At 58.6% G+C, this 20,109-nt stretch overlaps 3 protein-coding genes across 4 annotated transcripts in view; 1 reads left to right on the forward strand and 2 right to left on the reverse strand.

Moving 5' to 3' along the window:
- UPF1 (UPF1, RNA helicase and ATPase) overlaps positions 1-17,124 on the forward strand; it is a 38,681-nt gene extending 21,557 nt beyond the window's left edge. Inside the window, exons 6-24 of one of the 2 annotated variants that reach the window (XM_025366935.1) lie at positions 1,074-1,235; positions 1,914-2,031; positions 2,180-2,278; positions 3,496-3,604; positions 3,774-3,933; positions 4,019-4,137; positions 4,828-4,992; positions 5,089-5,203; positions 5,777-5,920; positions 6,222-6,435; positions 9,183-9,300; positions 9,681-9,837; positions 10,859-11,001; positions 12,289-12,463; positions 13,014-13,095; positions 14,111-14,272; positions 14,383-14,600; positions 14,887-15,009; positions 15,405-17,124. In XM_025366935.1, coding sequence (XP_025222720.1) covers positions 1,074-1,235; positions 1,914-2,031; positions 2,180-2,278; positions 3,496-3,604; positions 3,774-3,933; positions 4,019-4,137; positions 4,828-4,992; positions 5,089-5,203; positions 5,777-5,920; positions 6,222-6,435; positions 9,183-9,300; positions 9,681-9,837; positions 10,859-11,001; positions 12,289-12,463; positions 13,014-13,095; positions 14,111-14,272; positions 14,383-14,600; positions 14,887-15,006 — 2,580 coding nt within the window. In that variant the 3' untranslated portion in view covers positions 15,007-15,009; positions 15,405-17,124. The remainder of the gene's footprint in view (positions 1-1,073; positions 1,236-1,913; positions 2,032-2,179; positions 2,279-3,495; positions 3,605-3,773; positions 3,934-4,018; positions 4,138-4,827; positions 4,993-5,088; positions 5,204-5,776; positions 5,921-6,221; positions 6,436-9,182; positions 9,301-9,680; positions 9,838-10,858; positions 11,002-12,288; positions 12,464-13,013; positions 13,096-14,110; positions 14,273-14,382; positions 14,601-14,886; positions 15,010-15,404) is intronic. The other variant, XM_025366936.1, reaches the window with a different exon arrangement.
- A 323-nt stretch (positions 17,125-17,447) lies between these two features.
- Positions 17,448-20,109, reverse strand: part of GDF1 (growth differentiation factor 1) — a 25,235-nt gene continuing 22,573 nt past the window's right edge. The window contains exons 7-8 of the mRNA XM_025369231.1: positions 18,870-19,505; positions 17,448-18,286 (exon numbers count right to left, since the gene is read on the reverse strand). Of these exons, the coding sequence (XP_025225016.1) occupies positions 17,499-18,286; positions 18,870-19,194 (1,113 nt within the window). The 5' untranslated portion in view covers positions 19,195-19,505 and the 3' untranslated portion in view covers positions 17,448-17,498. The remainder of the gene's footprint in view (positions 18,287-18,869; positions 19,506-20,109) is intronic.
- CERS1 (ceramide synthase 1) overlaps positions 19,433-20,109 on the reverse strand; it is a 23,845-nt gene continuing 23,168 nt past the window's right edge. The window contains exon 7 of the mRNA XM_025369232.1: positions 19,433-19,505. Coding sequence (XP_025225017.1) covers positions 19,463-19,505 — 43 coding nt within the window. The 3' untranslated portion in view covers positions 19,433-19,462. The remainder of the gene's footprint in view (positions 19,506-20,109) is intronic.

The raw sequence follows: 20,109 nt of genomic DNA on the forward strand, positions 1-20,109 counted from the left end.
CCAGGATGGTCTCGATCTCCTGACCTCGTGATCCGCCCGTCTCGGCCTCCCAAAGTGCTGGGATTACAGGCTTGAGCCACCGCGCCCGGCCGTTAAAATGTTTTTTAAGCCAGGCGCGGTGGCTCACGCCTGTAATCCCAGCACTTTGGGAGGCTGAGGTGGGCGGATCACGAGGTCAGGAGATCGAGACCATCTTGGCGGATCACGAGGTCAGGAGATCGAGACCATCCTGGCTAACACGGTGAAACCCCGTCTCTACTAAAAATACAAAAAATTAACCGGGCGTGGTGGTGTGCGCCTGTAGTCCCAGCTACTCGGAGGCTGAGGCAGGAGAATGGCGTGAACCCGGGAGGCGGAGCTTGCAGTGAGCCGAGATCGCGCCACTGCACTCCAGCCTGGGCGACAAAGCAAGACTCCGTCTCAAAAAAAAAAAAGTATTTTTTAAGCATTGTTCAGCCGAGTACCTTTCCACTTGGATTTTCAGTTTGCCAGATGATTTTCATGATTCCCGTTTATATCTGAACAGCCCAGATAATGTCCTGTCCCCACCAGCATGGCACTCACTGAGGGAGCTGGCCCCCAGGGGAAGAGCTGCGGGCCCATGTTGGTTCTGGCTTAGGGTTAGCAGACGTGGGAGACGGGCTTCCCGGGCTGTGGACACAGTGAGATAAACCGGTGGTCTTTGTGGCAGCCTGCGAGGAGGGTTAGCTGCTCTCGTTCACAAGCCGGGCGTGCTCGGAGGAAGCAGCCAGCTCTGAAGGTGCCCTCTGCTGTGGACAGTGTGTCAGGCTGGTGCCTGGGGCTCTGTAGGCAGGTTCACCCAAGTACCGGAACCCTGCCGGGGTGAGGAGCAGCAGCTGAGGCCCAAGCACGGGCTAGGCCGGTGTGCAGCTCCCAGTGTGGCATGGAGTTCCTGTTCCCAGGGTTTTCCTTGCAGATGCGCCAGAACCCCTCCATGCCACCCACTGTGGCCCATTCTCAGAAGCGGCATGTGTGCTCCATCCTTCTGGTGCCTCTGCACCCTCGTTCGTTTGCATGTAGGGAAAAACAGGACGAGTGTTGTTGTCTTCTAGGAAAACCCTTCTGCCACGCTGGAGGACCTGGAGAAGCCGGGGGTGGACGAGGAACCGCAGCACGTCCTCCTGCGGTATGAGGACGCCTACCAGTACCAGAACATATTCGGGCCCCTGGTCAAGCTGGAGGCCGACTATGACAAGAAGCTGAAGGAGTCCCAGGTGATGTGTGCAGGAGGGCTTGGCCTGGGCTGGGCTCTGACTCTCACAGCTCTCTTCCTCAGGCTTCCAAAGGGAGGTTTTCTCTCTAGGCTGTGGGAGCTGACGTGGGCTGCAGCTGCAACGCCTGAGAGTTGGAGCTTGCGGATCCAGGCCTGGCAGCCTGGTGGTCTGGGCCCCCGCCCTCAGAGCTGACATCAGCCTCAGTGTTTTGTATTTAAATCCAACACATCTTTCCCAGTGGGGTCCACAGCTTTGCCCACAGCTGCAGGAGTTAGACTCGGGCGTGATCCCTGTGAAGACCACATTTAGGCAACGGGAGCCCCGGAGTTCTGACCTCCCCTCCCTCCCTCCCCTCCCCTCCCTCCCTCCCCTCCTCTCTCTCCCTCCCCTCCTCTCTCTCCCTCCCTCCCGCAGCAGCTGCTCCCTGGCCACGGAGGCCTCTGGTGTGTGGTGAAGCCTCCAGACGGGATCGGCCTGTGTGTGTTCTGGGGACTCCTAATGGCTTCTCTTTCAGATATGCCCTTGGTGGCATTTGGGGCTGTCAGGTGCCGCTCACGGCGCCCGCTGTCACGGCAGAGGCTTGCTGTAGGGCCCGCCTCATGGGGCCTGGGGCATGTGGAGGCCAGGCCCGGGCATGTGCTGGAGGCTAACCGGGGCTCTTGTTTTTCATGTGCTCAGACTCAAGATAACATCACGGTCAGGTGGGACCTGGGCCTTAACAAGAAGAGAATCGCCTACTTCACTTTGCCCAAGACTGACTCTGGTAATGAGGATTTAGTCATAATTTGGTTAAGAGGTGATTTTAAGTTTTAAAATATTTGTGACCATAAGTAGCATAAAATTCCTAGTTCCACCCTTGTAAAGTGCCCCTTAATTTGAACTCTTCCTGGTGGAAGTGACGGCGCAGGTTAAAATGGCCACCTCTCTCACTTTCTTACCGCAAGACATGCGGCTCATGCAGGGGGATGAGATATGCCTGCGGTACAAAGGGGACCTTGCGCCCCTGTGGAAAGGGATCGGCCACGTCATCAAGGTCCCTGATAGTATCCTTCATGTGAAGAGGGTGGGGCTGGCTGGTGGGAGAGGAAAGTTGGGGGGCATCAGATGGAGGCCACCGTGGATTTGATGCTCGTCGCTGGGCCAGCATCTCGTGCTCTGTGGTAGTTGCTGGCTGGCACTGGCCTCCACTGCTCTTAGGGGAATTGCAGGGCCTTCACCTTCTGGGACAGCTGGTTGTATGGTTGCTTTCCCTCTGCCCGAATGGTGGTGATATTGGTGATGCTGCTTGTGTGACGCGTCCCTGGGCTGACTCTGGAGGTTAATGTGGCTGCAGGAGCGCCTTACCTGGATGCTGACTCTGCACACGGAGGTTCCAGAAGCCAGTGGTCACATGCAGACCCTGTGAGCACTCACTTGCTCCCAGGCCACGTTTGGGAATGTGCAGTAACCTCATGGTGACGCAGCCTGCCGGCCATGGTGGAGCAGCTGTAAGGCACAGGTGCAATCAGAGGCCTGGGGCGGGGAGGGGTCCTCGGAGAAGACACCACGGGTCCGACTTGGGCCTCTTGGTGGCTGGCCAAAGCTGCTGGGGCCTGACCGTTCAGTGGTGGCCTCCACAGGGGTAGAGAGAGTCATGTCCCACACCCACCCTGTGCCTGACAAGCTCATCCTAAACACGTGAGACTGGTTTTGGGGCTCGGGGTTGAGGGAAGGGTGTTGCCTACCGGCCACAGCCTCCTGGAGGGCAGGTTGCTTGTGTATGCGGAGCCCGGTGCTTGGCCGTACTGGGAGGAGTGTTGTTTCTGTGGAACTGTGAGAAGAGCTGCTATGGCCAAAGCTGGGTTCCATGAACTCTGCCTGCCCCTGCTGGCCACATGTGCAGGAGCTCCTGGTGAGGTTCTGGGGCCCGGGATGTGGCTGCTCCCTGCTGGTGAGCGCTGGTGGCTTCGCTGCCGCCCTCTGCATCTCTGAAAGGGGCCTAGATGGGTGGCCGGGAGATGGCCCTGGGGGTGGCAAGGAGGAACTTCAGGCTGGCTGGGGGTGGGACACTGGCTCATGGTGAGGTAGATTCTGTCCTCAAGGACGCTTTCCTTCTGGTTTCTGGTCTGGTGTTGGCTGCATGTTTTTAGCGTTTGGTGCAGAACCAGTGGTGTCTTAAGTAACTAAATTTTAAAACGCCATTTAAAGAATATGTACCAAGGGCGACCCAGAAAGGTCAGCCTGGCTTTTGACAAGGATGCAAACTTAACTCAGCACACAGATTATGGCGATGAGATTGCCATTGAGCTGCGGAGCAGCGTGGGTGCACCCGTGGAGGTGACTCACAACTTCCAGGTGGATTTTGTGTGGAAGTCGACCTCCTTTGACAGGTACGTCCCCTCCCGTCGCGGCCCCCCGATCCCTGGTTGCCACCCGTGGCATCTTTATGAGCCCTCCCCATCACTGTGGAGTGGGGCTCCCCACCCAGGTCTGCAGACTCAGGACGCTGGTGAGGCGGCCATGACTGTGCGTGTAGCCAACCCCACACCTTCCTCACAGGATGCAGAGTGCATTGAAAACGTTTGCTGTGGACGAGACCTCAGTGTCCGGCTACATCTACCACAAGCTGCTGGGCCACGAGGTGGAGGACGTAATCATCAAGTGCCAGCTGCCCAAGCGCTTCACGGCGCAGGGCCTCCCCGACCTCAACCACTCCCAGGTGTGCGCCGTCCTCAGCGCGCGGGGCCTCGCCCATGGGCCGGGACACAAGCGGCGGCTGCCCCTAACGGCCGCTTGTATTGAAGGTTTATGCCGTGAAGACTGTGCTGCAAAGACCGCTGAGCCTGATCCAGGGCCCGCCAGGCACGGGGAAGACAGTGACGTCGGCCACCATCGTCTACCACCTGGCCCGGCAAGGCAACGGGTAGGACTGACACGGCCCCTGTGGGCGAGACCTGGGAGGTCTTTAGGGTAGCCAGATGGAAGGCCTGCTGCCAGGAGCCTCGGGCTCTGTCATACTGGGGAGAGCACTTGGCGGACAGTGTCGCTGTAGCACCTACCGCTCTCCATGTGACGTTATTCGTGTCAGCTGCAGCCTTGGGATTGCATTTTAGTAACCAGGTCTGCTACTGGTGTAGATGACTGGGGGCAGGGGGCCGTGGCTGCAGCAGCGTGAGTTCTGTGTGCGTCTCAGAACTGTGAAGGCACTTTATAGCATGGCGGGAGGGTGCAGGTTCCAGCCTTGGCATTGCTTGTGGTTGGTAGAGCTGTGAAGGCTGGGCTGTCTGGATCTGAGCTCCTTCAACATTGTGTCATTACTGCCTGTTAAAAATGATAGGAGTTTAAGGCCAGCCTGAGCAGGGTGAGACGTCTCTACAAAAAAAATTCAGAAATTAATTGGGGGTAGTGGTGTGCACCTGTTGTCCCAGCTACTCAGGAGGCTAAGGTGGGAGGATCGCTTGAGCCCAGGATATTGAGGCTGCAATTAGCTGAAATCACTGCACTCCAGCCTGGGCAACAGAGCAAGACCCTGTCTCAAAAAACAGAGTCTTGGCTTATTACATTCACCGAGCTTCCTCTGGGTAAGCATTGAGCTGCCTGAATGGTGTTGCAGGCCGGTGCTGGTGTGTGCTCCGAGCAACATCGCCGTGGACCAGCTAACAGAGAAGATCCACCAGACGGGGCTGAAGGTCGTGCGCCTCTGTGCCAAGAGCCGCGAGGCCATCGACTCCCCAGTGTCTTTCCTGGCCCTGCACAACCAGATCAGAAACATGGACAGGTGTGTATCAAGTCCATCCCTCCCAGTTGGTCCCTGAGCTGCTGCAGGTGACATGTACAGAGCTCAGGTGCCCCGCTGACCTGCATGTGCTTCCAGCATGCCTGAGCTGCAGAAGCTGCAGCAGCTGAAAGATGAGACTGGGGAGCTGTCGTCTGCCGACGAGAAGCGGTACCGGGCCTTGAAGCGTACCGCGGAGAGAGAGCTGCTGATGGTGAGTGCCCCTCCTGCCTGTAAAAGGGCCTGTGGGCTGGCGGCCTGATGGTTTTTGTTTGGGCCAAGGCACCTGTTTGAATTGTTGCTTTGCTTCTGGAAAGAGAAATTAGATGCTCTCTACCTGGCCTCTCTGCGCTCAGTTGTACAGTAAATTAGGGACATCTCGCTGCCTGGAACACGGTCTTCTAGGGAGTCTCCACTCCCAGCCTCCACTGGGATCTGGCAGTGGATCTAGAACACTCCTGCTCTTTCATAACCCACCAGCCTGAACTGGAATCAGCCTGAGTGCAGCTTTCAGCAGCTCAGCACTGCCCCTTGAAGGCTGTCGTGAGACATAGAGCCCTTGGTGTGGAGAGGTTGCCTTCTGTGAAACGTGACCGTTTAAGGACCTTTAAAGTTGGTAATCACCACAGCCTGGACCGTGTATCTTGTCCGGGAGGGACAGCTTGTTTTTTTATAGTGTCAGGGAGGGTGAGAAACAGGAGAGCTTCTGTGTCCTGTCCCACCTGCCCTCCGGGGTCTGGTGGCGTTTACAGTGCAGGTGCCCTGATGCCTCTGCACCCTTCCCCAGAATGCAGATGTCATCTGCTGCACATGTGTGGGCGCCGGCGACCCAAGACTGGCCAAGATGCAGTTCCGCTCCATTTTAATCGACGAAAGCACCCAGGCCACTGAGCCAGAGTGCATGGTTCCCGTGGTCCTTGGGGCCAAGCAGGTGGGCTCTCTTCCCTACTGTCTCCTGTGTGAAAACTCGTGTGTGAGATTCTTGGTGTTTGTCTTTTAAAACACCCTGTATTGATGTAGGATGCTCAGCAGAATGTGTGCACACGCAGGGCTCCCTGAGGGGTTTGTAGAGGGTGGGGTCTGCCAGCTGCACGTCCAGCGTGTGTGGTGAGCAATGCCCCTGTGGCCAGGTGGTGCCCTGTGCACCCCGGGGCCCCTACTTCCTCGCTAGTGTGTGTTGAGACTGATTCACACCTGAACTTCTTGACTTGTGGGGGCCCCTCTCCCTACAGCTGATCCTTGTAGGTGACCACTGCCAACTGGGCCCAGTGGTGATGTGCAAGAAGGCGGCCAAAGCCGGGCTGTCGCAGTCGCTCTTCGAGCGCCTGGTGGTGCTGGGCATCCGGCCCATCCGCCTGCAGGTCCAGTACCGGATGCACCCTGCACTCAGCGCCTTCCCGTCTAACATCTTCTACGAGGGCTCCCTCCAGAATGGTGTCACTGCAGGTAACGGGTTCTGCTTGGGGCAGGGGCTTCTGCGGAGAAGTGGCATCAAGGGAATGTGGCCTGGGGAGAAGGAACTGGCCCATCAGTTTCCCCTGAGTGGCTTCATATAGCCACTGCTTGAGTTCAGGGCACTTTGTGCCCAAGGTCTTGGTGGTATGGTCTTAGATCACGTGGTGTCTCTGGGGCATGTGGGGAGCCTGTGTCCTCTGTAAAACTCAGTCATTGCCTGAGAATTCATCCAAGGCTCATGTGGCAGCATGCACAACAGCAAGGACAGGCGTTAGGGATGCTGAGCCCAGGCCTTAACGTGGGCCGTGTGTTCAGTGCTTCCTGAAGTATAGTCATTCTCGGGGCCTGGGCCCCTGGGGTCTGCAAGACCGTGTCTGGCTTCCCTGTATAACACAGAGGCCTCAGCTGCCCTTTTTCACTCTGCCGATGCTTGCTGGTGACTCACTGGTACTTCTGCAAGAGTTGGCTCGGAGCAGCCGGACTGTGCTGGGATCACAGTAAGAAACACCCCGGATGAGGAAGTGAACAGTACATCTTGCCTTGAGTGTTTTGCTGCGACCAGATAGAATTTCTCATGACACCTTCGGGTGTGCCGGTGCTTGAAGGCAGGCCTTGTGGACACACCCTGGGTATTCACCCCGTGGTGTTGGGCAGACTTTTTCCAAAAATGATCGATCTCATCGCTTCATAGAGAACAAGTGGCAACATCTGTTACAGTAGTAAAATTCAAGTGAAAACTAGAATTTTGGAAAACGTTAACGTCGCTTGCCATGAGCTTGGCAACCAACACCTAGAGACTTTTCTAATGAGGTCTGTGGGGGTAACAGATGAACTGTTTCCACCATTGCCGGTGAAATGTGTCAGCCTTTGGAAGACCTACTTGATGGGAGATCCTTCTTGAATGACCAATGCAGAATGTCACGAAGTCACATGGGGATGGAGTGGCAAAGAGTTGTCATAGGCCTGCGGAAACCCACCTCTGCCCAGCTTGATGTGGCCTCAGGGCTGGAGACTCCCAGCCATGCAGAAAGGCTGTAAAAACAAACCCATCTCCCTTTCCAGTCACAGGCATCCATGAGGCCCGGCTTTCCCGGAGCCCGGGAGGGTGGACTGAGCAGAGGCAGATCCCAGGGCCCAGCTGCCTCCGATTCATCCAGATAGTAAGGAGATTCGCAGAAACGGGAGACAGGACCACTCTTCTCATTTAGCTTATTTTTGGAGAAATAACTAATGTGTAATGGGTTATTTTTAAACGAATTAATACATTTTTTAAAAATTTCCAAGTTTAGGGAATACAGTTATCCAATAAACAAAAGCTGTTTGGACTCCCTAACTTTTGAGAGTGTAAAGGGTCCTGAAAGCTGCCAATACAGCATCTCGTGAACTCCAAACCTGTGAGGTTGGTATTGTCAGGCCTACTTACAGGAGAAAGTGAGGCTCAGAGCCCACCCCCCGGGTTGGGCTGCACCACTCTTTGCCGAGTGGTAGGTCGTGGGAGTTGATGCCACTGTTGACATCGCTGGGACACCGCTGTTCCCAGTGCATGGCAAGGCTGAAAACAGAAGGCTGCAGAGACCTCGCTTGTGCTGGTGTGTCTGAGCACTGGCTGGGAAAGGCGTGGCTCAGTGCAGGCTCAGACCCCTCATGGTCCCCAGGGCATCGGCCCAGAGGGCAGATGCTGGTGCACACTGCTCTCTAATTGATGCCCAGCATGTAGTTCACACCCAGTAAGTATATTTTAGGAAATTCTCTATTGAAGTGTAAACATGTGGCCACATTACGAGTGTCTGGCTCAGTGAGTGGTCACTAAGTGAGCATATTTGGATAGCCAGCATCTGAACCCAGAACCACCTGACCAGCTGCAAGAAGCCGCCTCATCCCTGCAGGTGGCCACCGTCCAGGGGTGCGCATCCACAGCAGCCCCTGGGCTGAGGGACTTCTGAGCTCATCCGGCGGCCCCTGTGCTCGCTGCAACAACAGTGATGCACTTGGCCTCATTTTCAGCTCGACGTGGGATCATACGGTGTGTGCTGGCGTGTCTGGCTTCCTCTGTCCATGTCAGGCTGGTGCTGTGCAAAAACACCAGTTTCCTCACACTGATCGAAGCTCCCAGTAGAGTGAGGGGGGCACGTGTGAATTGAGAAGCTGGTTTTACAGTTTTAAGGAAACACACAGAGCCCAGAAAAGCCAAGATGAGTGCGAAGAGCCCGAAGAAAGTTGCTGCTCACACAGCAGGACGCTGCGGCCCCCCAGCTGCAGTGTTGGGCCCCGGCCCAGGAGGGAGCCCAGAGGCAGAGCCAGCAGTCCACAGGCCCTCAGCAGGAATGGGCAAGGCTGCAGGGCAGGGGGACACAGTTGACTTAGCAGTGTCACATGCAAGTCAGTTGTAGGGGCTGTGGAGCCGTTAAGGCAAGCTTCTGGAAGGAAGCAGGAGAGTAGCCTGTATCCTGGGGTTGCCAGAGATCCAGGCTGCAGGAAAGCTCTGGCTGAGACCGTTTCCTGTTTCCTGAGACTCTGTGCTGGCCATGGTGCTCTCAGTGGCCTCTGCTCAATCTTGCTCAATCCTGGCCATCTCCAGCCAGGGGACCAGCTCAGGTGACCTCACCAGGGCCTCACAGATCGAGGTCTCTTGCCCCAGGGCCTGCAGCGCTGGTGTGGCATCTACATTGCGCTGTGTCTGAACTCAGTTGAGGCGGGCTAGGGCTTTTGAAGTGTTACCTCTTTCCCTCCCCTCACAGCGGATCGTGTGAAGAAGGGATTTGACTTCCAGTGGCCTCAGCCCGATAAACCGATGTTCTTCTATGTGACCCAGGGCCAAGAGGAGATAGCCAGCTCGGGCACCTCCTACCTGAACAGGTGAGCAGGGACAGGCCCACCGGCATCTGCAGGCCTTGGGGACAGCTTGAGAGGTTGCTGACCCATTGTACTTATTTTTAACATGGGACTGAGACTTTTTTTACTTTCATCTGCTGTTTAGACTCTAAACCGTATTGTTTCTGCCTCCTTTTCCATTGTACTTGTTTTTTATTGGGCAGATACTTGCTAATCCCACATGGCAGCCTTTTCTGCCCCTCAAGACTTCCTTGGTGAAGGCTGGGGAAGCTCAGCCATGCAAACACCAGTGATGGCAGCTGCCTTCCCGCAGGGTGTCGTGTGTCTGCACCCCTCACAGCCTCCAGCCTCAGGGCTCGGGATCCCACAGGTGGAGCCCAGCACTGAGAGCCTGGGTTTCTTAGGACCGAGGCTGCGAACGTGGAGAAGATCACCACGAAGTTGCTGAAGGCGGGCGCCAAGCCGGACCAGATTGGCATCATCACGCCCTACGAGGGCCAGCGCTCCTACCTGGTGCAGTACATGCAGTTCAGCGGCTCCCTGCACACCAAGCTCTACCAGGTGCTCCGCGCCCATGGGCACACTCGGTCTCCGGGGCCATTCAGGGGTATTGACCCTTGACTTTTACCCCCCCCAAGAGGTACCCATCCTGGCTGGAGCTCAGAGTGGCCCAGGAAGCACCAGCTGGTCCACCCTCTGGGGAGGGCACAGACAGCACATCCCCACAGTCCTTGTGAAATTCCACATGGTCAGGACAGAGACTTTGAGAAGTACGTCACAAGGATCAGAAACATGGGCTGAGATTGGCACATCAAGGTGTTTTCTTGGGACGGTTGAAACAAGTCCAAGGTGGAATGGGAGTGGTCTGTGCCTGCCACGCAGTAGATGTTGTGCTGTGGAGACTGGTGTTCACACCTTTTTTGACACCCGGATGAAACGCCTACTGCGGGTGTGTGGGGAGGAGGCACAGCTCTGCCTCCACGGGGAAATGAGCCCAAGTGCCGAGTCTGAGTGGCTACATGGCAGTGGTTTCTGTTCTGTTTTTGAGCCCGGCTCAGGTTCTCTGGGATGAGCACTTGTGCTCTTAGTGCTGAGAAACAAATCCCCATGGCTAAAAGAGAACAGGCTGGGTGTCATGGCTCACACCTGGAGTCCCAGCACTTTGGGAGACTGAGGCAGGGGAGCCGCTTGAGCCTGGGAGTTCCAGACCAACCTGTGCAATGTAGGGAGACCCCATCTCCACCAAAAAAAAAAAGTAACTGAGTGTGGTGGCATGTGCCTATGGTCCCAGCTACTCAGGAGACTGAGGTAGGATCAGCTGAGTCTGGGAGGTCAAGGCTGCAGTGAGCTGAGATCGCACCACTGCACTCTAGCCTGTGACAGAGCAAGATCCTGTCTCTAAAAAAAGAAAACAAAGCAAAATGACAGCAGAGCCAGGACATCCCCTAGGTGCGATGGAGCAGGTGCCAGGCCCCAAGCTCCCGGGTGGGATTTGAGGGTGGGTCTTGGTGTATTTCCTGCATTTTGCGGGGACTGGGAAGGCCGCCTGTTGGCCGATAATGACCATAAAGCTCCCTTTCAGGAGGTGGAGATCGCCAGTGTGGACGCCTTTCAGGGACGCGAGAAGGACTTCATTATCCTGTCCTGTGTGCGGGCCAACGAGCACCAAGGCATTGGGTTTTTAAATGACCCCAGGCGTCTGAATGTGGCCCTGACCAGAGCAAGGTAGGGAGGCTGCCTGCTGTGTGCTGCCCAGCCGCTCTCATCAGTCCTTACTTCCCAGGGAATTTGGGGCTAGGGTTGGGGGTTGCCAGGGCCAGAGGTCAGAGGGCTCTAAGCAGCAGTTGAGAAACAATGTCTCACTGGAGAGATCTTTGTTTCCGTGTCCTGGGGGTTTGCTGTGGCCCCTGTGCCTCAGCCCAGCAGGACGTATCTTTCCAGGCCCTTCTGGTCTGATTCAGATAAATCTGGTGTGTGTCTGTCAAGTTGTTTAGAGAGCCTGTAAATTTTGGTCCTGTCCACTATTTTTGGTTCTAAAATACAACTTTTGTGAATTGATGATAGCAGAAGGGATCCATTCTGTCATCCCACATACAACTAGACATCAGGCCAGGTGCAGTGTCTCATGCCTGCAATCCCAGCATTTTGGGAGGCCGAGTCGGGTGGATCACCTGAGGTCAGGAGTTCTCAACCAGCCTAACCATGGTGAAACCTGTCTGTACTAAATACAAAAAAATTAGCCAGGCGTGGTGGTGCATGCCCGTAATCTGAGCTACTTGGGAGGCTGAAACAGGAGAATCGCTTATACCTGGGAGGCGGAGATTGTGGTGAGCCGAGATCGTGCCATTGCACGCCAGCCTGGGCAACAAGAGCAAAACTCAGACTCCAAAGAAAGTAAGAAAGAAAAAAAAAAAAAAACTAGACAGCAAGGACTTGTTCACCAGCTGGAAGTCCGGGGGGCCTGGCCCGTGGCTCCACCCAGCATAGGGAGAGAACCTGGCGCTCCTTCCAGCTCACATACGCAGTAGTCCTCCTGTAGGTCACCATGGCTTTGTCATTGGTTACTTCCTCTTTCTAAGGCGTGCTCTTGTTTGGTGGGTGGTATTGGGTGGGCCCCCCCACAGCTGCATGAGGTGGGCTAGAGGAGCTGGGCATCGGGTCAGTGCCCCAGCCTGCCAGGGACCCTGTGGGGCCACCTGTGCCCTGGTGCCTGGAAGGCCGACTCTCTTGACAGCAGGTCTTGTCTTCAAACGTATCCACCTAGCCAGGTGTCTGCCATGGGGCTGCTTAGAGTCAGCCACAAAATCAACCCGTGTGCAGGGTCAGTAGCTTGGCATTGGGCTCTGGGGCCTGTCCCTGTGGCTGGCAGCCTGCCTGCTGCCTTGGCTCGCCTGGTCCACGCCTCTCTTGCCTTGGATTTGGGTTGTGAGTGAATGCAGCCTTGCCTCTTGGACCATCCCGTGAGACAGGCCGCTCTCCACCTGCGTCCTCAGCACTGTGCCCTTGTTGCAGGTACGGCGTCATCATCGTGGGCAACCCGAAGGCGCTGTCGAAGCAGCCACTCTGGAACCACCTGCTGAACTACTATAAGGAGCAGAAGGTGCTGGTGGAGGGGCCGCTCAACAACCTGCGCGAGAGCCTCATGCAGTTCAGCAAGCCGCGCAAGCTGGTCAACACCATCAACCCGGTGAGCGTCTGCGCAGGACAGCAGGGCAGCAAGGAGAAACCCGGGCCTGAAACACTGCTGGGAATGTGCCAGCTTGGCCCATGTGCCTGTGAGCTGAGGGAGGGCTCTCCTAGGGGAGGATGGGCCAGCCCACTTCCTGTCTCCCAAGCCGTGTGTGGCATTTTTGGCTCAGGGCCACTGAGTCCTGGGTGGCCTCTGGGAATTGGGCTCAGGGCCGCTGTGCCGCATGCAGCAGCCTGGGGCCTGGGACCTGGGACGCCGGGAGTTGGAAGCTTTTCAAGCCCGGGGTTCCCTGGTGGTGAGGGAATATGAAGTTTCCTGAGCCGAGGCCCAAGGGTCAGCATCAGCCCAGGTCTGCCGAGGAGGGCAGGCGAGACCCAGAGGCCGTGAGACAACAGCTCTCTCCTGTCTCCAGGGAGAGCCCCTGGCACAGTGTCAACACCCCACAGCTGCATACCTGCTGCCTCCCAGGCCTCCCAGGCCACCGGCCCATGGGAAGTTGTTCCTTCTGTTGAGATGACAAATTCCTCACCTATCTAAACCTTCGCAGGGAGCCCGCTTCATGACCACAGCCATGTATGATGCCCGGGAGGCCATCATCCCAGGCTCCGTCTATGATCGGAGCAGCCAGGGTGAGTTGCTCGGCAGGAGACCGGCCGGCCCCTTGTCCTCACAGCAGGATGCTGGCTGTTCCCATGGCTGAAGCTTTAGGTGCCCCACCTTTCCTTCCCCTCAAGGGCAGGGCCTGGCTCCCTTGTCCTCCCCGCCCCCAGGACATCTCTAGCCCCACAGCACCCCTGGGGTGTTTGTCTTTAGCCAGAGTTTATTTGTGTTTCCTGGTGATCAATCTAGTTAGCTTTTTCTTGCCTTTTGGTAGGGCAGGGACTGCATGTAGTACAAATAGAACATTTTCATAAAAAGGATTTTTTTTTCCTTTGGTAAATTCAGGGTAATTTTCATTTATTTTTTATGTTTAGAGACAGGGTCTCGCTATGTTGTCCAGGCTGGTCTCAAACTCCTGCCTCAAGCATTCCTCCCGCTCAGCCTCCCAAAGTGCTGGGATTACAGGCGAGAGTCACTGCACGTGGCCAATTTGCATGGGGGGTTTTTTTTGTTTTGTTTGTTTTGGTTTTTTTTGAGACAGTCTTGCTCTGTCACCCAAGCTGGAGTACAGTGGTGCGATCTTGGCTCACTGCAACCTCCGCCTCCCGGATTCAAGCGATTCTCCTGCCTTGGCCTCCCAAGTAGCTGGGATTACAAGCACCCACCACCACGCCCAGCTAATTTTTGTGTTTTTAGCCATGTTGGCCTGGCTAGTCTCAAACTCCTGATCTCAGGTGGTCCACCCACCTCGGCTTCCCAAAGTGCTGGGGTTACAGGCTTGAGCCAACATGCCCGGCCCTGATTTTCAGATCTGTGTAGGCCAGTGATTCCCAGCAGGCTCTTCTAGGGGAAGGTGCCTGCCCTAGCACCCAGCCCCAGGCTGGCTGCTGTAGTCAACATGGAGTCCGGCGAATCTGCATCTTCAGCCTGGGCAGAGCCAGGACAGATGTGCAGCTCCGACTGACTGGCTGGTGGGGTGGGTGGGGCATCGCCAGGGTTTGACCGAGGCAGATGACACCTGCTGTGTTCCACTGTGATTTGCAGGCCGGCCCTCCAGCATGTACTTCCAGACCCATGACCAGATTGGCATGATCAGTGCCGGCCCCAGCCACGTGGCTGCCATGAACATTCCCATCCCCTTCAACCTGGTCATGCCGCCCATGCCACCGCCTGGCTATTTTGGACAAGCCAATGGGCCCGCTGCAGGTAAGCATCCATGGCTGTGGCCGGGTGTGGCCCTCCTGAGAGCTCTCGAGGGTGTGCTTGTTTGGGAGGCCCTGGCCTCCTTGGGATCACCCTGGACTGCTGTCTTTCAGGCCGAGGCACCCCGAAAGGCAAGACTGGCCGTGGGGGACGCCAGAAGAACCGCTTTGGGCTTCCTGGGCCCAGCCAGACCAACCTCCCCAACAGCCAAGCCAGCCAGGATGTGGCGTCACAGCCCTTCTCTCAGGGCGCCCTGACGCAGGGCTACATCTCCATGAGCCAGCCCTCCCAGATGAGCCAGCCCGGCCTCTCCCAGCCGGAGCTGTCCCAGGTGAGCCCGCCCCATGCACAGAGCCCTCTTGCGGCCCTGGGACAGGACTTGCTTGAGTGAGAGTGGGGCTGTGCACCTGGAACATGCCCTCTGAAGAGCCCGAGAGCTGGCCTGGCCCATGTCCACTGTCCAAATTACCTGTCCCTGGGCTAGGGTCATCAGAGTGGATCTCCTGGGTCTTAATTTGGGGATGGATTTTCCATTCTCCTCTCTGGGCTGCTGAGGGCTGGGTGGATGTGAGCACCCTTGGCCTGTGGCTTGCTTACCTCCTGACATTGTCTTTCAGGACAGTTACCTTGGTGATGAGTTTAAATCACAAATCGACGTGGCGCTCTCGCAGGACTCCACGTACCAGGGAGAGAGGGCGTACCAGCATGGCGGGGTGACGGGGCTGTCCCAGTACTAAAAGGCAAGCCCCCCGGAGCAGGCCTGGCCCCATCCCAGTCTCCAGGGAGCTGCTGGGGAGGGGTGGTATCTGGAAATGCATGCTGTCCCCAGTGGGGTCACAGGCCCGCAGGGCCAGCTTGGCCTGTGCCCTTCACCACCAGTCAGGGTGGCTCCATGTGTTGCCCAGTCACAGCCCCACTTTCCCCTTGAAAGAATTCTAGGGCTCCCCACGGAAAGGGATGTGGAGGCACCCCACCCTACCCCATCCTGGCGGGTAGCCCTCTGCTCGCGGGACCTGTTTCCTCATCAGAGTGGGGGAGAGCAGCTCGAGCTCTCCCTCGGTGTCCCGTGCGCTGGGTACCTGTGGGGCTCTGCGCGCCGCCTCTCACCGCCTCCTGCCCTTCTCCCTCCTGACAGGTGGCGGCGGAAGAGCTAAGCAACGTGGCTTAGTCCATCAGCATCTTATTCTGGGTAATAAAAAATAAAAATAAACGGATACCTGTTTTCCACTGCTAAAACTGAAGCACCACTGTGTGAGCGACAGGAAGGGAGAGCGCACGAGGGAGAGGAGCCGAGGCCGAGCGCCCCCTGCTGGCCCGCGGCGGCGAGGAGCAGAGGGAGCGGAGGAGGGGCCGGCCCGCGGGAGCCGCCGCCACCAGGAGGCCCCGCTCCGTCCCACCGGGGCTGCGGCCAGGGCGGAGGGAGGAAGACCCTCATCTCAGAGTAGCCCTTTCCTCTGTTCTTTTATTTCTTTTTCTCTTTGATTGAAAGGGGACTACGTCTTAGCAGGAAAAAACTTCGCATTTCTGTGCCCGAGCAGGCTCCTTGCAAAGATGGCGGCGCGCAGGGCAGAGCCCCGGGAGGGCGCATCTGTCCACGCCTACCAGACGCGCCGAGGTCGCGCTGCCTGTGTTCTCCGAGGGCCTTCATATAAAGAAAATAAGGGTGTTTGGGGTTTTTCTGTTTGTTTTTTCAAGATTCTTTTAAAGGAGTACTGAAGAATACTTTCCTAAGTTTGTCTCTAAAATCTTAGCGGTGGACCTGGGAGATGTGAGAAGCTTCCAGAAACAGTTTGAACAAGCCAGCGCCACTGGAGAAGAGGAGCAACACCTGTGCCGCGGCCTGGAGGAGGATTTTTGTTGCTGGTTTTAGCTTCCGGTGGCTGCTTGCTGCGGGGCATCGGGCCTCTGGGGTAGCCGCCCACCGAGCCTGGAAGCTGCTCGTTCTCCACTGGACTCAGAAGCCAAGCCGCTTTCCGCCCGGACTCGGCGCAGGGCCCTGCACCTGTGAGGAAGGTGCTTTTGGCCCCGTTGCGAGGGGCCTTGGCTAGGACTGGCCCTGTGGCCAGGGGGCGAGAAGGTGGCTGTTCCCGGATCAACGGCTTTTTCCCGGGGGCCTTTGGAAGATTTGGTGGAAGGACAAGAGGGCCTGTCCCTGTCCCCAGGAGGAATCGACAGTCCCTGTACTGGTTAGACACACGGAGCGCTGCACACCGAAAGCCCAAATTGGGAGCTCTGCCTGCCAGCAGTTTTGCTGAGGGGGTGATCGCTGCTTCTGGGGGGTAAGGAAACAAGTTACAGGAATTACTGCGTTCTGTGTGAAGGGGCTGGGGGGTGTGGTGTCGTTGGCAGAGGGTCATTTTAGTTAGGAGAGCTGCCTCAGCCCCTCGAACCCCTGGCTTGGGGTGTCATTCCGCCTGGCGGCCAGGCCTCCAGCCTGCCCTGGCCCGGGCCTGGGGCTGTCACTTGCCCTGAGCTGAACACTTCCAGATTCCAGCTTCTACATGGGACAGACGGGGACGCACAGGCCACCTTCCTTCTGGCAGGGACTCTTATTTATTCCCATTGCTCTAGGGCTTTCGGTTTCCCCTTCTTCCGGTAGGCCGCGTAGAGGCATGCACCACGCACCGGGTAGGCTTCTGCGGTGACCCCGCGGCGGCCCGAGGGACGCTGCCTGCCCCATCCCGGCTGTTGGGCTGGGCCGCTTTGCCTCTGCTTCGCCCTGTGCTGTGTTCTCCAGCTTTGTAGCAGCGGCCTTGACAAACCCAGGCGCACCGTACCAAGGCAATGTAACTTTTGATTTTCGGTCAATTTAAGTTCTTTTGTCACCAATAAAATATTAAACAGTTTTGCCTTCACACCAAGGATTGGATAAACTGCAGGGGGCGGAGGGTGTTGGGGGCGGGGGTTCCCTGGCCGAGTGAGGGGTTGGGGTGTGAAGGACGCCAGAGGGAGACAGGCAAAGCCTAGAAAGGGCAGGTCGGCCTTGCAGGACTGACGAAGGGCGACCCCTGCCCCTGGGCCCCTCCCGTGGGCAGCACCTGGGCCTGTCGGGACGGCTCCCGGGGGTGGCGGGTTAGGCCTCGGGTAAGTGACCTGGAAGTGGAAAGGCCTTTCCGATCGCCAAGGCCGAGGGGCGCTCTCCCCAACCCCAGGCAAAGGAGTCCAAGGAGACCAGCAGAGCAGACCACGCGACGTTTATTGTTGGGCCCGCGTCCTCGCCCGCCCCGCGTTAGCGGCAGCCGCACTCGTCCACCACCATGTCCTCATACTGCCGCAGCACCACGTTGTCACTGTTGTCAAAGAAGAGCACGGAGATGGGCGACAGGCGCGCGGGCACGCAGCAAGGCAAGTCGGCGGCTCCCGGGGCGGTTGCGTGCATGAGCGCGCGCAGCACAGCGTGGTTGAGCACTGGCGGCCCCCCGGACCCCGACAGCGTGACGGGGAGCGCGCACTGACCCTGGCAGTAGTTGGCCAGGAAGCCACGCGGCGCGATGACCCAGCGGTGCCAGCCCACCTCGCGGAAGCTCACGTACAGCCGCCGCGCGCGACAAGCGCCCCCGGGGCCGCCGCCCAACACGGGTTCGGCGTCGCGCCGCGGCCGGGCCAGGGGGTGGCACAGGCGTGGGTCGAGGGTCACCAGTAGCAGCGAGGCCTCGGCCAGGCGCGCACAGGCGGCAGGGGTCCGGGGGCGCAGCGCCAGCACCAGGCGGAGGCTGCGCGGCCATGAGGCGTTGCGAGCCCAAGCGGTGCCCAGCAGCTCCGCGCGCACTGGCGGTCCCAGGGCGGGCACCAACTGGCGGAGCAGTACCGGCCCGGGGCCTGCGCCCATCCCCTGGCCCGCCTGCGACACGCTCAGCTCCCAGCCGCCCTCCGGGGCCGCCGCCGCCGCGAAACGCAGCTCCAGGCGGGCCCGGCTCGGGCGCTCAGCAGATTCCACAGCCGACAGGTCGAAGACGACTGTCCACTCAGGGCAATGCCCCACAGCTGAGGCAGGATCCGAGGCCCGGGTGGGCGCACCTGGGGAGGTAGGGACAGGACTTGGCTCGCGCTGCGTCCCCGGCCTGCCCATGGGGGTCTCGGTTAGGGACAGGGAGGAAGGTGAACGCTGGGGCTCGGGAAGCACTGTCTGTAGGAAGGGTGTGAAGTGGTGGGGTGGGCTGATGGAGTGGGGGCAGGGCATGAGTACCAAGGAAGGCGCCCTGCGGCGAGTGGTGGGCTGCCCTCGGCGGGGGACATAGGAGGGACGGGTGACCGAAGTGGGAGACATGAGCCAGAGCCTGGGCCCCTGGGGAAGCTATGCTAGGGTGTGGGGGTGGCATCTGCAGGAAGGCATTAAATAGTGTTAAGTGGCGGGGGTGGGGGTGGGCTGGGGGCAGGGCTTCAGCATCAAGCAGGGGAACTGGTCTTGGGAACCCGCTGACGTGTCCCTGGCGTGCAGAGGATGAGGAAAGGGTGGGGTGCGGTGGCCGAAGTTGCTAGCAGCCTGGACAGGGCGGCTGGGGACCTTCGGAGTCGCTCGGGCATCCCCGGGCCACTCTCGAGGCTCGCCCCGCGAGGTCTGACCTCCAGGACCAGTGCCCCCAGCGAAAGCCCCACTCACCGCGGTCCGGGATGTGGCGCACGATGTTTCCGGCGACCCCCAGCTCCTCCACGTGGCACGGTTGCAGGGTGACCCCTGGGGACATCCGCCGCGAGCCAGACCTGGTCTCCTGGGGGTCCCGGCGTCGAAACAGGCGCCACATGACCGGGGGAACCGGCCGGAGCCTGGGGGCGCCCTGGGGCGCATCGCGCAGCCCGAGAGCCTGGAGCAGGGCGGCGGCTGGGCCTGGGGGGACGGGGGCGCAGGTCGGGGGTAGCGAGGGCAGCAGGAGGACCAGGAGGAGGAGGAGGTGTTGGCCGCCGGGACCTTGCCGCGGCGGTAGCATCTTCCTCCCAGGTGTTGGCCAGAGAGTGCACAGGGTCCGCCGCGGTCCGGGACCAGTGGGCTGAGGGCGGGGTCGGTGTCCCAGGAGGGGCAGGGGTCCTGGGGGGGCGTGGCCAGGGAATGAAGGCAGGATGAGGGGGCGGGGGCCCAGGGGAGGTGGCCACTGCCCTAGAGGCGTGGAGTTGGAGGGGGTGGAGGGGCGCCAAGGACGGGGGCGTGGCCGGGGTATTCGGGGTGGGGCCGGGTCCACAGGGTCGGGGCCGAGGGATTCAGAAGCGCTTGTCCTTCACCAGGCCGTTCCTCAGTGGCTTCCTGGGGGCCAGAACCAGCGTAGGTTAGCCTGGGAGCCCCACGCGGCCGCCTGGCCCTCTTTCCTGCTTCTTCCCTGGCCGTTTCACACCCCCCAGCTCCTCTTACCCGGCCAGGCCCGGGCCTCGCCTTCACCCCGCCTCTCCTTCACCCTGCCCCGTAGGCATGTATGTCCCTCCTGTCACCCTGGCACTTCCTCCTTGCTTCCCTCTCCCCAGTTAAACCTTCCTCTTCCCCTCCTCCCTGCCTCTCCAGGCCGCTGCAGGGCAAAAGCCACGCACCAGCCTGGGCCTGACCACTCCACCGCCTCCACAGTGGGACCCTGCACAATCCTCCTCTCCTCTGCCACCCACCCCACGAAGGCTCGTCCTTGGCTCCAGTGGCCTTGGCTGGCATCTGCTGTCCCCCTACTTCCCTTTTTTTTTTTTTTTTTTTTTGAGACAGGGTCTTACTCTGTGGTCCAGCTAGAGCTGTGGCACTATCATAGTTGGCTGTAGCTTCAATCTCCAAGGCTCAATGGATCCTCCCACCTCAGCCTCCAGAGTAGCTGGGATTACAGGGGCACGCCACCACTCCCACTTTTTTTTTTTTTTTTTTTTTTTTTTTT

Source organism: Theropithecus gelada, chromosome 19 (genome assembly GCF_003255815.1).
Source record: "Theropithecus gelada isolate Dixy chromosome 19, Tgel_1.0, whole genome shotgun sequence".
NCBI classification, from domain to species: domain Eukaryota; kingdom Metazoa; phylum Chordata; class Mammalia; order Primates; family Cercopithecidae; genus Theropithecus; species Theropithecus gelada.